Source organism: Lissotriton vulgaris, chromosome 12 (genome assembly GCF_964263255.1).
Source record: "Lissotriton vulgaris chromosome 12, aLisVul1.2, whole genome shotgun sequence".
In the NCBI taxonomy this organism is placed as follows: domain Eukaryota; kingdom Metazoa; phylum Chordata; class Amphibia; order Caudata; family Salamandridae; genus Lissotriton; species Lissotriton vulgaris.
The window spans coordinates 482,600,264-482,616,708 of NC_141700.1; the positions used below are offsets into that span (position 1 = coordinate 482,600,264).

Here is a 16,445-nt window from a genome sequence, read left to right on the forward strand (position 1 = left end):
TGAGTATTTTGAACACAGGTTGTCCTTTTACTGGTGTCAGCTGCAGAAGATCTCCAAAAACAATGATGTGTTTGCCACCAAATAACACATCATATTCAGTCTTAAGAACTTCTTGCATTCTCAAATGCACAAAGGCAAGCATGACATTGGAAACCATGCTTACTTCGTCAATGATAAGAAGTTTCATTTTCCTCAAGACTCTTGAAACTTCACAACAAGCATCCCCAGATAACTTGTGGTATTGTAATTTGTTGTCATGCTCCACCGGCAGCATCAGTAGACGATGCAAAGTAATCCCTTTAATGTTATGTGCTGCCAATCCAGTAGGAGCGGTAACAACACAAGACAACGATGTCTCAGTCCTTTTCTGCAAATAACATGAAATTGCTTTAATGAGGAAACTTTTTCCAGTTCCCGCTTCTCCACTCACGTACAGTCGGACAGGCTTCAACGATGTACATGAGCACTCTTTCTTCTCATGACTTAATCCATGCTCAATTTGCTTGGTAACTTCATCATATATTTTCCTCTGCTCAACGTTGAGTTGTTTTTCCAAGTCTTCTAAGTTAACTGCATCCTCCTGAGCATGTGCCATGGCTCTTTCCACTTCATTCATAGCAGTGGCAGCTTCATTTTCGATAATAGGTCCTCCTAGTGGATCCTGACTCAATGAAACAGAACTCTGACTGTCCTGAGAACTGTCTCTGGCAATCTCGGCTGCAATCGTTGCTTCCTGCTCAATTTCCAAAGTCAACATTTCTTGATATTTGGGAAAAGCAGGACATTCTATGGTCTCCTTAGCAGCAGTGAAAGAGTCTTCGTAACAGAGGAAATCTCCAAGCAGTTCCTCTTCTGCACGCCAAGGCTTGAAAAGTTGCAAAAGTGCTAAATAGAAAAACTCCTTTTTTTCTGGAGATTCGCCACTCAATTTTCGATGGTTTACTAATTGGCATTTTCTTTGCTTGACCAGACATCCCTCACTTCCAATTACAGCATACACTCCTTTCTCAATATCTTCTTTGATGTTCCTCTTGAATATATAATTTTGTAGAACCTCATATAGACAAACATTCTCAAGGTGACTGCTTCGATTTGGATAATATGTATCCAACATGTTGGTCTTCAAAATGTCGGTACTGTTTGGTTCCTTTTCTGCCAAATACTCAATTTCCCGGACAGGTTTTAGAACTCGATTTCGCGTTGCAGCAAGACCAAGACTCGCCCAAACGATACTCCTGGATTTGGCATAGAGACTTGCTGAAGACAATCGGTCACAACATTCATAAGCTCCGATTTGACAACATCTTCAGACTGAAACTGTACAACTTCTTGCTGAGGCTCTTTTCATGGGAAATGTCCTCCCACATATCCTTCAATTCTGTCTTTTCTTTTTGGGTGATGTAAGATGTCACATACCGAGCCACAGCCATACAGTTGTCAGCCACAAACTGTATATCCATGTTAGCATTCCACATGGACAAAATCACTGGGTTGTAGTCGTTGATGTACTTGGACTCTTCGTTTCTTTTCAAATTGTATGTATTTTTGGGTGATTTCCTCGTCACATTATGTCGCAGCGAAAACATCAAACTGTTCACTCTTCCTTTAGAAATCACCGGTCGTGGAAAGTTGAAACAACATTTGGTGTAGAACTTGTCCTTGTTTCTGAATTTACGACGACAGTACTTTCCACAACGATGGCTTTGGAAACGTAGAACTTGTTCTCTTAGACTTTTCTTCTCCGTTGCGTTTGGAACAGCACACGTAGAATACTGTTCTATGAAATTCATCACTAAGTCATCCGGATCTGTTCCAAATTTAGGTGCATCCTTGATCCACAACAACATATGTATATGAGGAGCACCTCTTGTTTGGTACTCCTTTCTCCAGAAGAAATCCAACACCTCTCCAAGAGGTGGATTCTTCTTATTTGTGATGAAAGACATCATAGCTTCAAATCTATGATTGAAGTACCTGCATACATTCACTGGATCCAAAGAACACAGTTCTCCAGGTGTCTTGAAATCAATGTTTTCAATATTTCCATTTGCCTCTCGTAGAAATTCAAGTAAGTCTTCCCAGCCATACTCGGCACAGCTCAGAGTAAGGAACCATGTTGGAGTTCCTAAGTTCCTCAGCATACATTTTAAATCACCATGACGACGGTACCAGTACTCATTAGTACCACGCTGACACGCCATGAGATTAATTAGGTGAAAATCCAAAATACTGTCTTGGACATTGACTTTATGCATAAAGTCACTTGCCGAGATGTTTCGCATCTGTATACCACTTTTTAAGATATGGTTCACTGCATATGACAGTCCAGACAGATCGCTTTCAAACAGGAGATGAAACAAATAGGGAATACATTGACGAAACCTAGGATCTTCTGCATACAATCGTAAAGTCCGGTATTCAGACGCAGGAATTTGATGAGGTCGCTCATCATATCTTCCTCCTCGACCTGTGGGAAATAGCTGTGGGAAACACCGAGCTTCCAAACTTTCCTCCCAAACACTAATGGGACTCCCTTTGGCTTGTTTCATTTGAAACAACTCAATTGCATTCCCCATGACTTCCTTGGAATGCAAAGGATGAACACTATAATGTTCATATATTTCTTCACTTTTAGAGGCCTCTACTTTCTCAATTTGGCCAGCACACAAATCGCTATCCTCTTCATCACTTTCTTCCTCTTCTGCAACATATACATTTATATAGTACTTATTATTTTTCTTCAAATACAATGTTGCCTTTTTGACTTTTCTAACATCCACTAAATCTTGCCATATTTCTTATTCTTTGTCGGAACCCCATTAACCAAGATAACCAGAGGTTCCTCTTCAACTTTTTCTACTCCAATTGTGTTAATGTTTTTGTTCAAATCTAGAGGCAAATAAACAACTCTTCCCTTTAATCCTCTCTGTAAATCTGCTGGAGGCAACTTCCCTGTCTTTGGCTCCATTCTTACAATAGCCTGAAAGGGATGGATACTTTGAATCAAAATAGATTCATAAGTATTTAAATCCTTCAATTCAGAAGGAACCTCAACCAATTCAAGATTATTATGAACCGCCCTAGCAGGCATCTGGTTTTGGTTTAATTTGTTATAACAATAAGTACACACACGTTGATCCGATCCCAAATCAAAACAATTTTCTACCATCAAGTATGTGGCGAAATCCTTCCATTCACTATTATTTTCCCTTTCACTTTTTGCATATAAATCCACTAACTTAGTCTGATTCTTATAATAAGTGCGTCGACAACACACACAAGTGAAATTAGGCCTCTCACTTGATTTCATCTGAAAGTTGGCAATTTCCTTCTGAAATTTATCTGTACTAGAAACCTGTACATTATCTTCAACATTACCTTCTACTTCTGGGTCAATTTGAACATTCTCATCTTTACTACCAAAGTAACAAAACTCAATTTCTTCACAAATATTCTTGACATCTATTTCAGAACCATGCAAAAGAGCAGCACATAATTGTTTAAGCATAATTGCTGGACTCTTAGCATAATACAACATTCTCACTAATTTTCTCACTTTATTATGATGCACTGCTAGCATCCTGAAATGATGAAAAACACTCTGGCATACTCTCCTGGAAAGACAAGCCAGTGAATGACCACGCAAACCTGTCATTTGTCTCACTCTGCAAGGATCTAAATCTTGCAACAACTTCATTTTCTGCTTCAAACTTTTCTTATTAAATGTCCGTATAAAATCACAAAGCAAATTGATGGAAACCTGTCGCACACTGCAAATAGAACTACACTTCCAAATGTACACAGGACCCTTAGGACGTCTTCTTAAAACATCATTACCTAACACCTCGTCTGTCTCTGTTGTCACAAGTTTTTCTTTTTCAACTGGACAACCATCCTTCACTTCATAAGCTCGACCACTGGTGTCAACTGCAAACACCAAATCATTATCCTGAAAATAACTCTCCTCATTAAAAAATGCCTCACAACTTGAACTATGCATCCATTCTCCGGAAAAAACTTCACAAAAGTTACTACGATTTACTACTCTCTTCCATCTACTATTTGATTTGAAATCAGAAATTACCTTGCTTAGTTTCCTAATTCTATTGATTACCAAAATAAACAACTTTCGCTTAATTTCAAAAGCATGATCAATAATTTTCTCTACATTTTTCTTCTTCTTATAAAATGCCACTTTCTGTTGGCCTTTCTTAATATTTTTTAATAAATTAACTATTATCCTGTTGCGGAACATTCGTTTTCGAATGTCCCTAAACTGTTGTTTCCTTCTACTATCATGCACAGAGTTATCTCTTGCTCTACCAGTAACATTTTTGATTGGGCTTTCCATTTAAATTGCTTTTCTTTTTCTGGACTGAAACATTTTTTGGAGAAATACTTTTTTTACTACAAATATTTCTTAAGAATGATTTCGTGCTCTTACCCGGAGCTTTCTTGGTGATTTCACAAGTATTTTGGGGAGAGGACTGCTGCAATAATACATGATCTTGCTGTCTGTGACGTTTTCTAGCCTTTCTAATTCGATTCTTAGTTGGCATTTTTCAAATTTTGAAATGATCTGCAGTTGAATCTGTGGAAAAATATAATAAAAAATGTTATTAACCACTATTACCAAACAGTAAATGAATAACAGTCATCAAAAACTTAACACCCTACTTATTATTTAACATAGCAAATCTTTTGCACCAGCACTGCGTCACAAAAATGACACACAGTGGTACAAAACAGGCATACAACAATCATAAATCTCTCCCTAACATTTTAAATGATTAATTCAGGTTGACGATAAGGTGTGGCCTATCTAAAGGTTTGTTTGGGCCCAGATCTTTGGACTGGGGTGAATGTGTGTCATTGATCCACATTCGGTCCATCACCTGTTTTGTTTCTTTGAGGTGAGGCCAACACATGGTTGCAGATGAGATTTTCACTTGTTGAAGAAAACAAAGGAGATAATACATGTGAAGGCCTACCAATGAAGTAAGTCATGTCCACTTCACTCTTGAACAAAGGGCAGACCTCTTTTGAATCTGTGGTCACACCTAAACTTCATCTGCACAATGTCATTCATAAACTTAGGAAACACTAGTGATGTAAATGAAAAATGTGGAGTTTCTTTTCCTCATTTCAGAATTACATCACCTGTGTTTCCTCATTGACTTAAAATGTCCTTAAGACACATGAAAGCGTTTTTTTAGATTGCCCTGGCACCATTTTTGGGACATTTTTAACACGACTATGTAACTCCCATAATCAAAATCTAAATTTGCCAAGCACAGGTGGGAGCGTATTTACAATAAACTTGCCCCATGAAGAACGCTTTCCATTTAAAAAGGGAAAAATAACATCATAGACACTCAAATGCTTTATAAATATGACCCAAACAACCTATGAAGCTCTAGCAGTACATATCCAGAAATGTAATTGATTTCAAAAAATCGTTTTTAAACACAGCAAATAAATCAATTGTATAACTACATTCAAGAGGAAATGACTAAAAATGTCCTTGAAACACATGAAAGCGTTTTTAGGAATGCCCTTGCACCATTTTTGGGACATTATTAACATGGATATTTAACTCCCATAATCAAAATCTAAATTTGCCAACCACAGGTGGAAGCGTATTTACAAGAAACTTGCCCCATGAGGAACGCTTTCCATTTAAAAAGGGAAAAAAAACATTATAGACACTCAAATGCCTTATAAATATGACCCAAAACAACCTATGAAGCTCTAGCAGTACATATCCAGAAATGTAATTGATTTCAAAAAATCGTTTTTAAACACAGCATATAAATCAATTGTATACCTGCATTCAAGAGGAAATGACTGAAAATGTCCTTGAGACACATGAAAGCGTTTTATTGAATGCCCTTGCACCATTTTTGGGACATTATTAACATGGCTATGTAACTCCCATAATCAAAATCTAAATTTGCCAAGCACAGGTGGGAGCGTATTTACAACAAACTTGCCCCATGAAGAACGCTTTCCATTTAAAAAGGGAAAAATAACATCATAGACACTCAAATGCCTTATAAATATGACCCAAACAACCTATGAAGCTCTAGCAGTACATATCCAGAAATGTAATTGTTTTCAAAAATCGTTTTTAAAAACAACATATCTGTTTCAGCTTACATGAGAGACCATGGAATGGGCTACATGTACAACAATAACTTGTGTTACTGCATGCCAGAATGCTACACCGAATATGCAATTACAATTTCTCCCAAAAAACAAAATGTATTTGTATATCACTTGAGACAAAGCCACATTTTAAAAACACAGCTTTCTTCATAATTTTCTCCTTAAATCATACTATTCTCTATCTAAATTAAATAAATCTTTTCTCACCTTAGCAAATACTTTTTGAGTTTCAAAACAGTCTCAGAAATACTCCAAATTGTCTTCAGCAGAACAAAGAGGATGCACTCCAGAGGCTGCAGCTATTGAAAGCACACAAATACAGATATTCATTACACATATCTCTCATATTAGCCAATCATAACTCTTCCCTCACTTTTTTCAAATCAAAACCCTTCCCCCCTCTGCCCTCTCTGCCTTTTTTGCTTAGCAACCACCTCCTGAAAGACCTCTCATGTTTGCAAATTCACACAACAATGTTTCAATTGAACTCTGAACTCTCAGTGCACCTGCGTATCCAGTGCAATCTTTCATTAAATGTTTCTTCCTTGACCATTCAAATTACATCTTTCAAAGAACACATCCATGCACCCTAACTTTCTGTTTTCAGAAATGGAAATGCACCAATCACTGCTAATGAATCATTAGCACTGGAAATCCACAGTTTTTTTTCTTTACAAACTCCTACTGTTTCAACTGCCCTTTCATTACCACACTTCATCTGACTGCAGCACAACCTTCTCCCACCATGTTTAATGTCTGGATTGTTGGACATAGTTACATCTACTGGGCTCAAAGGTATGCTGAGAACAGAAATTTACCTAACCTCAATTTACAAGATGTGGAAATTAAGTGGTTGGGCCAAAGAGGATTGAAATGTCACCAATTGATACCATTGGTGAAAACCTTTATGCATTTGCCAAAACCTGACCTGTTAATTGTGCACTGTGGAGGTAATGATTTGGGCACTTTGACTGGGGTAGGTCTGGAAATGCTTTTAAAGGACACCTTTGAGCAATTAATGGCACTTTTTCCTCAAACTGCCTTGGTATATTCCAATATATGCCAAAGACAGAAATGGAGGTGGTCCAACCAATTTTGTCCACCAATTGAGAAAGCGAGGAAGCATGTAAACAAATCTGTTTCAGCTTACATGAGAGAACATTGGAATGGGCTCCTTGTACAACAATAACTTGCGTTACTACATGCAAGATATCTACAGAGGAGATGGAGTTCACTTCTCAGATGAGGGCAACAGAATTTTCATTTTGAATTTAAGACTGTGCATTGGTACCTACTTATAAGTACCAAAATGTACCATAAACCCAAAAGCTCTTCTCAGAGCTACCCTACATCTGATCACTCACAATTATTATTTTTCTCTAACTTTTTTCTGTAATTTTCAACAAACTACGCTCAAAGAGCGCTACCCGGTACGCGAACTGGAAGCTAACTGCGCAAAATTAAAAAAAAAAATGTTTTTTCCCCGCACATATGGTCCTCCTCAGCCACCCTCAGAAAACCTAGGGGGTCAAAATACTTGTACCGTGCCCCCTTCTACCCACTCTGAACATTATTTGTCCTCCATTTTATATCTTAATTCGACCGAAACACAAACTGGTGGACTTTCGTTACGCTCCTAGTTCGCGGACCGGACCGCTACCCGGAAAGCGGTCCAAAAAAAAGGTGGGAAAGTAATTCACAGAAAAACGACTGGAGACACTCTCACCAAATATAGATTAGCTCATACTACATAACAATTCCTTTCATTTTCACAAATTTGATTGAAATTCCATTTAGCCATTAAGCCTGTAGACCTCTCTAAATACCGTGAGGTAAATTACTTCACAAAACACATCTGAAGTGTTGGAATTGACAACCAATGAAAATATTACTTTCATTTTCTACTTATATTACCTGACATTTGATTGGTTATATACCTGAATATATATAAAGGAAGAGAAGAAAACACAGCCATTTTGACTGCTACTTCTTGTTGTACATCACATTTGAATAGCTACCAAACACTTCAACTTGTTTGTGAAGGTAAGTTGTTATTTTTAAAACTGAAGTATATTGTGCACTATAACTTAATATGGTAGACTTTTTCTGATAGATATATACTATCCTTCTGTAGTAGTTATGAATTTAGATGGACTTCTCTGTTATAGTTATGAATGGAGTTAGGCTTGTCTTGGTTAAATCACATACACTTTTTTATAGTCCTATTTCCACTCTGATACTATACACTGCCAAAAGATAAATTCACTGATAAAAACTGCCTATCTAAAATTAATCCCAACAGTGCCCTATCTCTACTAATATATATTTTTTTAATCAGAATTTCAGGCAAAATGGAAGGCGAGCAACAAGTTCAATTTACAATTGTACTGGAAGAGAGCAGCCAAGGAAAAATTGATGATTTTATGGATCAAAGTAGAGACCAGGAACTACTACAATGTGTTGAAGCAGTGGATAACCTGCTTCAAAATGAGAACATGTTACACCCTATATTCAATTTTGAAATTTCTGACAATGAAATGTTAGAAAGTTTAATGAATTATGAAACACAATCAAAATAAAAAAAATACTTTAAAAATAAAGAAAACAAAAAAAACCAACAAAAACAACAAACAATTAACATACAGTATTAGAAAAGTCTATCATTCTTTTATCCTTATAGTACGCTGCCCAGAACGCTTTCCGGTTCGCGTACTAGGCGCTCACCACGCAAAAATTTTTTTTTTTTTTTTTTTTGGCCCTGCTGGGACCTTTTAAAACCTCCACATAAAACCTAGGGGGTCAACGAGGATCTACTATGCCCCCTTATGGTAATTTCCCCCTTTATTTTGGCCTCCTCTTGTCTCTCGATCCTACCGAGAGACAAGATGGCGGCCGTTCCGGACTGTTTAGAATGTTGACAGACACCGGAAAGCCAATCAGCTTCGCATCGCAAAGTTCCGTTACGCGAAAAGTACGCGAACCGGATCGCTACCCGGAGCGCTGTTACAGATATATATCTTACTTTGAACGTTAATTTCTCAAAATCCACTGGAGCACATATATTGAGACATAGCAAAGGCACATCGGGCTAACAGTCCCTACAATTTTGCCAAGTTTCGTGCAAATCCATTCAGCCGTTCGAGCTAAAAGTGAGGCCAACCGCCCTATGGAAATTAACATGGGAAAAACGCGTTTTGGGACCCCCCTTTTTTCTCGGCCCCCCCTTGCCGAACACCCCCCAAATTTTCAGGGGCTGCTCAGAAACAAAATGTGCCATTTTCCTGAAAATTTCAGCCAATTCCGTCCACAAACGCCAAAGTTATTAGACATAGAATTTTCAGAAATCCCATAGAGAAAAAACCCTAACTATATATACCTACTGGCGACCGCCAGTAGGTAATATATATATATATATACATATATATATATATATATATATATATATATATATATATATATATATATATATATATATATATATATATATATATATATATATATATATATATAATATCAACACAAAACGCTCCTGCTGGCAACCCCTCGACTTTGGCTGGGGTGGCTCGAACCGGCGGAGCAGCTGGAATTAATATCCTCAAAAAACGGCGTTCCTCACGAGCCTCGCTGCACCGAACAGGACCACGGACACAATGGTGGTTGGTAACCAGATTTTATTAATCCAGAGAGGGCGAGTACACACTTTTTTGATTGTCCCACTTTTATTTTTACTATAAATGTTCCTAAGTTTCAGAGCGCGTTATGTGAACAAGCTCCTAAGTGGAGTGAAACGTGTCGTCCTTTTACTGAATAAATCGTCTTTCTGCAACTCACTTGAGGAGTGTTGGACAGGCCCCATGAAGGGCTCGCTCCCTCCCCGCATGACAGGGCCCGGACACCGGCTCTCCAGGTGCTACCCACAGAAGCAACCCGCAACCCGTCCCCTAAGGGACGCCTGCTCGCGGATATCTCTGTATCACTGGCCCGGGCTACCGTCAGCACCATTGCCCGGCCCAGCCGCCATCTTGGACACTGCACCACGAGGCCGCGTGGCCTCAGCTCGACCCCAACCCTGGGCCTGGCCAGTCCCCGACATCCCGGCACCACCATCCACCCAGGAGGTGAACGGACCACTTGGCAGGTCAATGGGAGAAAGAAGTGTCGATGGCTCTCCCCCGCCAGGTGCCGATCGCCCCCAGCCTCCCCGGGCGCTGGCTCCACCCCCCTGCTTGGTGTCTGGACTCCCTCATCCCGGACCTCCCGACCTCCAAGTGCGAGGGTCCGGACATCAAAGGGCGCCAGACCTATAACTGAGGCAGCTCCAGAGCAGGAAGGCAGTTGTATCCTGGAGTCGAGAGACACCGTGAAGAACTCATCCTTGACGGACGGCTGGCGCTGCCGCAGCCCTGCCTTGTGAACTGTCGTCCTGCCTGCTGGCGCTGCCGCGGCCTTCTGCAACCTTCATCCTCGTGGGACCTGCTGGCGCTGCCGCGGCCCTTTGCAACCTTCATCCTCGTGGGGACCTGCTGGCGCTGCCGCGGCCTCTTGCAACCACCATCTTCGTCGGGACCTGCTGGCGCTGCCGCGGCCCGTTACTACCTACGACCTCCTCGGGACCTGCTGGCGCTGCCGCGGCCCGACCTTCCCGAACGCCGAGCTCGAGGATTGTGAGCTACCCATCATTTCATCTCAATACCAGATTGGTAACAAGACTGTCCCGCTACCCCCTTTCCCTTCCAGAGACTAGAATTGAGAGGATCCTCGTGTCCTGATCTCATTGTACCGTACTACCTTACTTCAAGAACTGCATATAAAAAAGCGTTAACCTTATCTTTGTGTGGTGTCCATCTGTGGGGGGGAAGTTACTTGTCTGTACGATCGCTGGAGACGGCCCTCACCGGAGGCCTCTCCCCTTGTCCTCGGCCGACCCTCCAGGTCCCCGTCTAACATTGGTGGCCAGCGGCGCGATCCGAACCAACGCATAATCGTACAGAGAGTAACTCACCCCATGACTAAACTACAATGACAACCAAAGAGAGCGGATCTACAGAGAAATTCCAGATGGAAAAACTAGAAGAGTACAGCCATCGAGAGCTAAAACAATTTTGTATAGAACTAGGCATTGCTACCACCGGTCTGAGCACGAAAGAGGACTTCAAACACGCCCTAGAATCTTGGGCAGAAACAAATGCCACCAGACCCCGGGACCAAAACATCGAAGCACCAGAGACAAACACCACTCTGACGGAAGAAAGGAGAGCGGGTCTCTCCCGGGAAGAGATCCAAGAACGAGAAAAAAGCAGACTCCGCGAATTAGAGTTGGCACGGCTAAAGTTGGACGGAGAGCTGAAACTGGCGGAACAAAAGATAAACTTAGAACACTTACGGCTCCGAGAAGAGCGGGAAGAAAAGCAAAGACAGAGAGAACTCGAAGAAAAAAGACTGGCATACGAACACGAGCGCAAGCTAGCAGAGATAGAAATGCGGAAACAGAACAAAGACCTAGGGGTGCCCGAGCAACCGCGCACCCCAGGCGCTACCGAACAAAAGGTCCACATCCCCAAAGATGTGGTCCGTGAATATTATCGGAACGACGACATACAGCAGTGGTTCAAGGCCTACGAGATCGCCATGACCTCCCACCGGATCGATCGAAGTGACTGGGGAGCCGGTCTATGGGGGAGGTTCGTCAATGAAGGCCGCGATGCCCTGCTACAGCTCCCGGACCATCAAATGACGTCCTATGACCACATGAAGGCCGCCCTCCTCACTCGATATGGGCTTACGCCCGAACTGTACCGCCAGAGGTTCCGCGACTGCACCCGGATCCCGGGTACAACTTGGGTAGAATATGTGAACTATTTCAGCCGAGCCTTCGAGGGATGGATCAAGGGTAGCCACGTAACCACCTACGAGCAGCTCTTCAACCTCATTGTGTGGGAGCACCTCTCCAACAATTGCTTCGTCGAGCTCAGGCAGCACCTCCTCGACAGTAAATTGACTGAACCACGGCAGCTCGCCGCTGAGGCTGACCGATGGGAAAGCACCCGAGTGGCCCGGAGTGGGCCAAACGAGCAGAACAGAACCAACCAAGGTCACCATCGTCCCCGAGGAGGAGGAGGAGGCCAGGGCCGGGGCAGAGACGCCGTCCCGGCCGCTCCCGCCAACAACACCCCGCCCCCGGCCGGTCGGGGCAACCCCCCGATGCGCCCAGGGTTCCGAGCCAATATTACTTGTCACCGGTGCCAGCGAATCGGCCACTATGCCAGTGACCCAAACTGCCCAAAGAACCAGACTCCCGGGCCCCGCCAGGTAGCTGCCGCCGCCCTAGGAGAAGAGCAAATCTCCGAAGAGCATGAAGAGTACGAGCAGGAGCAGCCCGAGTGGGAACCTGCCGCCATGGTCCTGGCTTGCCTAGGGGGAAGAGACATGATCCCGCAGGCTCCCCTACCCGCCAACACCAGGAAATACAGCCAATGGGTGAACATAAATGGGCGCAAGGCCGAAGCCCTGCGTGACACGGGGGCCAGTGTGACGGCCGTCCGCTGTCACCTGGTGACCCCAGAACAAATCCTGCCAAACGTTCTTTGCCCCGTCCGATCGGCCGACAATTCTGAGAGCTTTGTCGGATGGCCTGCGTCCCCTTCGAATGGGGAGGAGTGTCCGGTATGCTAAAAGTGACTGTCCGCGATGATGCCCCCGTGGACTGCCTCCTGGGAAACGATCTCGAGAGTTCCCCGTGGGCGGCCGTTGAAAGAAGAGAGCACCTGGGGATGTTGGGCCTCCCGGACTGGGCGTGCGTAACAACCCGGTCCATGGCCGCCCGCACCATCCCCAGACCCGAAGAACCCGAATGGCCAGCACCTCCTCCCCCGATCGCTCCGGAGGAAGACACCGTCCATACCGACCCCCCAGAACAAACCCAAGAAGGGCCCGCTCAGCCCCAAGACCTTCCAGACCTGGCTCAGTGGCGTCAAGAGGGGGGACCCACCCAGGTGCCATTCCGGCAAGAGCAAAAGACCTGTCCCTCCCTCGAGGGACTCCGACAGCAAGCACTCGCCCAGAGCGCGGGAGACACCGCAGGGGCCCACTGGATCTATTGGGACAATGACCTACTGCACAGCGAACAAAGAATCGCGGAGTTGGGGGCCAGTCGAGTGCTGGTGGTGCCCCTCCGCTTCAGAGACTTCCTTTTGAACTTGGCACATGATGTCCCCCTGGCTGGACACTTGGGGCAAGACAAAACATACAACCGCCTGGTAACCCACTTTTACTGGCCAAAAATGCGAAATGACGTCTCCAACCACTGCCGGTCCTGCCCCACCTGCCAGGCCAGCGGGAAGAGCGGCCGAAAACTCAAGGCACCCCTGCAACCATTCCCCGTCGTTACCACCCCGTTCGAAAGGGTGGGAATAGACATTGTGGGGCCCCTGGACCCCCGAACAGTACAAGGGCATCGATCCATCCTGGTCCTGGTGGACCACGCCACCCGCTATCCCGAGGCCGTTCCCCTTCGAACTGTAACAGCACCAGTGGTAGGCCGAGCCTTAATGGGGATCTTCTAACCCTGGGCGTAGTTCGCGGAGTCGGACTCCGCGGAGCTCCGCGAAGACGTAGTTGCACTCCGCGAACTACGCGTAGCTCCGCAGCCATGCGGAGTTGCTTGCTGGGCCCGTTCGCGCTTCGTTTTTCGTCTTCGGGAGCGCGGTGCGCGTGTTCGGGGCGTTGCCTGCATGCTTGGGATGGCTAGCGCGCTAAATTACCCCAGAAGTTTGTCCCGCCTGCTTGCGTTCCCTTATTTCCTGTTCCGGGTCACAATTAACGTGGTCGCGTTGTGCAAGACATGTTCGGGAACTCATCTTCTCGTTCGCACTACAAAAGTGCGTGATCGCGCTAAATATCGCGCGAACCTACCCATGCGGTCGCGATGGGCGCAGCCATCTTGGATCACACACTCTGGCTATGGTTTTGGGCCTACTTTTGCATCTTGTTGAAATCTCTTTAATCCTTGTCTTTTTAGCCACTTTTTCAAACTTTCTTTAGTTATTACCTATTTCTCTCTGTGCCTAGGTTTATATTTTTTATTTTATTTCTACTTTTACAACTTTTCTATTGCTTTATTTTACTTCCTTCTTTTACCTTGCTTCTTCTTTCCCCTACCTTTTTGTCTTGAACTTTTCTTCTCCCCTCCACCCAGAACCATGGTCAAGGGCGCCAGCAGCAGCGGCGGCTCAAAGGGCAAGGCGCCAGTGCCCCAAAAAACCCGGCTGCCTTGCGGCAGAATGCGCCCCCTAGGGGTGAGGCCCCGCCAACTTTTTGGGGAGGAGGAGGTGGCTGCCCTGGTGTTTTTTATCCAGCGCTACCTCCCCTTGATGTTGGCAGCAGGTGGCAGGCCCGGCTCCGGCTACCACCATATTGAGGAGCGTCTCCGGCGGTGGGTGAAGGTGCGCCGGGCAGTCTTCCGCTGCTCCGGTATCCGGCGTACCCACCATCAGCTGACCCACCGTTGGGCAGACATTTTGGACCGGGAGCAGGACCTGTTGGACCTGCTTGGCGTCGAGGTCGTGGGTCTTGGTGAGTGGCTACCCAAAAAAAAAAAGTGTGTGTATAATATATATCTCTATAGTAGTATAAGTATTGTTATTGTATCTTTGTAAATCTTGGCTGAATAAGTAACGCGATGACTGTTGCTCCTAGTTACATTTCCGATGTATTCCGTTATTATATCTACTGTAATTGTATGACACTGGTCTGTGCTGCGCTTTTTCATCTTCACTGACTCTTGCGTGTTCAATTTGGCGCTAGCTGTTGCTGTTTATTGGTGTGAGATTTTCTTTATTGTAGAGAACTGAAGTTAGTTAATGCTTAATATAGTCTTGTCCCCTTCCTTTGTCCGTCAGTGAAATAGCCGTTGATGGATAATTGTACGTGTTTGCAATGCATATTGTATCATTTTTTTTTCACGGCCTTCTCTTCTGCATGAATCCTCCTCTGGCAATGAATGCAAAAGTTACTTTGTTCTTCTTACCTCAGCCAGGGCCGGATTTAGGCATGTTCAAGCTGTGCAACTGCACAGGGCCACCAAACGCCAGGGGCCACCCCACCAATATATATCCTTAATGTAATAATCCTCAGAGGATGGATACATATTTGCGTGGCGGCCCCTGGCAGGGATTTGGTGCCTCCGGCTCTGTTCCACTTCCAAACACCCTGACTCCCCCTCTTCACTGGCCTCCGTGCTCAGCCCCGACCTCCTCTTCCGGGCCCCCCACCTACGCTCCCTGGCCAGGAGTCCAGGACCACCATGAGCCTAGAGCCGCCCCTGCCTCAGCCCTCCATAGAACTGATGTAGTTTGTTTATTGAGTGGGTAGGGCAGCAGTAGCATTCAGTCAGTATCAAAACAAAATATGATGCCATGAACGTGCAATTTCGTGTTAGTAAGTATGCACAAAGTTAAGCATGTCTCCTCCTTGTGATCTATGCATTTTGCTGGCAAAAAATGAAAAAGAAATGGCTACTTACAGATAATTGATTGATTACCCCATTCTTGAATCGGTGGTGTTGTTCAGGTCTTACTGCCTCTGTGTTACTTAGTAATCTGCAATCAGAATGTTTATGGAACATTTGATTTGTTTTCTCCAAGTATATACACTAGTCAGTGAATCATGCAAGGCAGTAGTCATTTGGTAGACCAATGTTTGTTTCTTTTAATGTTGTAGCAGTGGTTTTTGAAATGCTGTCTATGTTTCACAGCACTCAATGTTTTCCTCTTTCTTTATTATTATTTCTTGCATGAACCACAGAACCCAGGGGCAAGCAGAAGACTGGGACCGAGTCGGCGGGTGAACGCGAAGAACCACAGGCACAGAGCTCCTCTACTGAGGATCCTGCTGCTGTCCCCAGTAAGTCCAACAGTGTTTTCTTTTGGAACAATGATATTTCCCTAACTTTCTAACGGAGCTTTTTTTCCAACCGATTAATGACATTTCACCTAACTAAATTTTGACAAATGCTTGTTTGGTTTTATGTTTTCAAAATTTTGGGTATTACTATATGTCCCTGCCTTTCTGTTCCTTGAAAGAGCCTCTCCTATGACTCTCTGTGCTACTACTAGACTGTCTGTAGGTAAGCTTGCCCTGTTGCCCACTCTTTAGTTAAGGTATTAATCTTTTCAAAAAATCTGTGATAGAATAGCGGAAGGCACAGGGTCCACTCCTGTCTTATGCTTTTTCCTCTGTAATGTCTCTTCTTTGCCAATTGACACCAACCAAGTATGCAT

The 16,445-nt window shown here is 44.1% G+C and overlaps 2 protein-coding genes across 3 annotated transcripts in view; both read left to right on the plus strand.

Moving 5' to 3' along the window:
• The window catches only part of LDHD (lactate dehydrogenase D), a 735,651-nt gene that overhangs the window by 535,994 nt on the left and 183,212 nt on the right, over positions 1 to 16,445 (plus strand). The gene's annotated exons all lie outside the window — the stretch shown is intronic.
• The window catches only part of LOC147676803 (uncharacterized), a 39,849-nt gene that overhangs the window by 20,475 nt on the left and 2,929 nt on the right, over positions 1 to 16,445 (plus strand). The window contains exon 2 of the mRNA XM_086946519.1: positions 15,970 to 16,068. Within this exon, the coding sequence (XP_086802645.1) occupies positions 15,970 to 16,068 (99 nt within the window). The remainder of the gene's footprint in view (positions 1 to 15,969; positions 16,069 to 16,445) is intronic.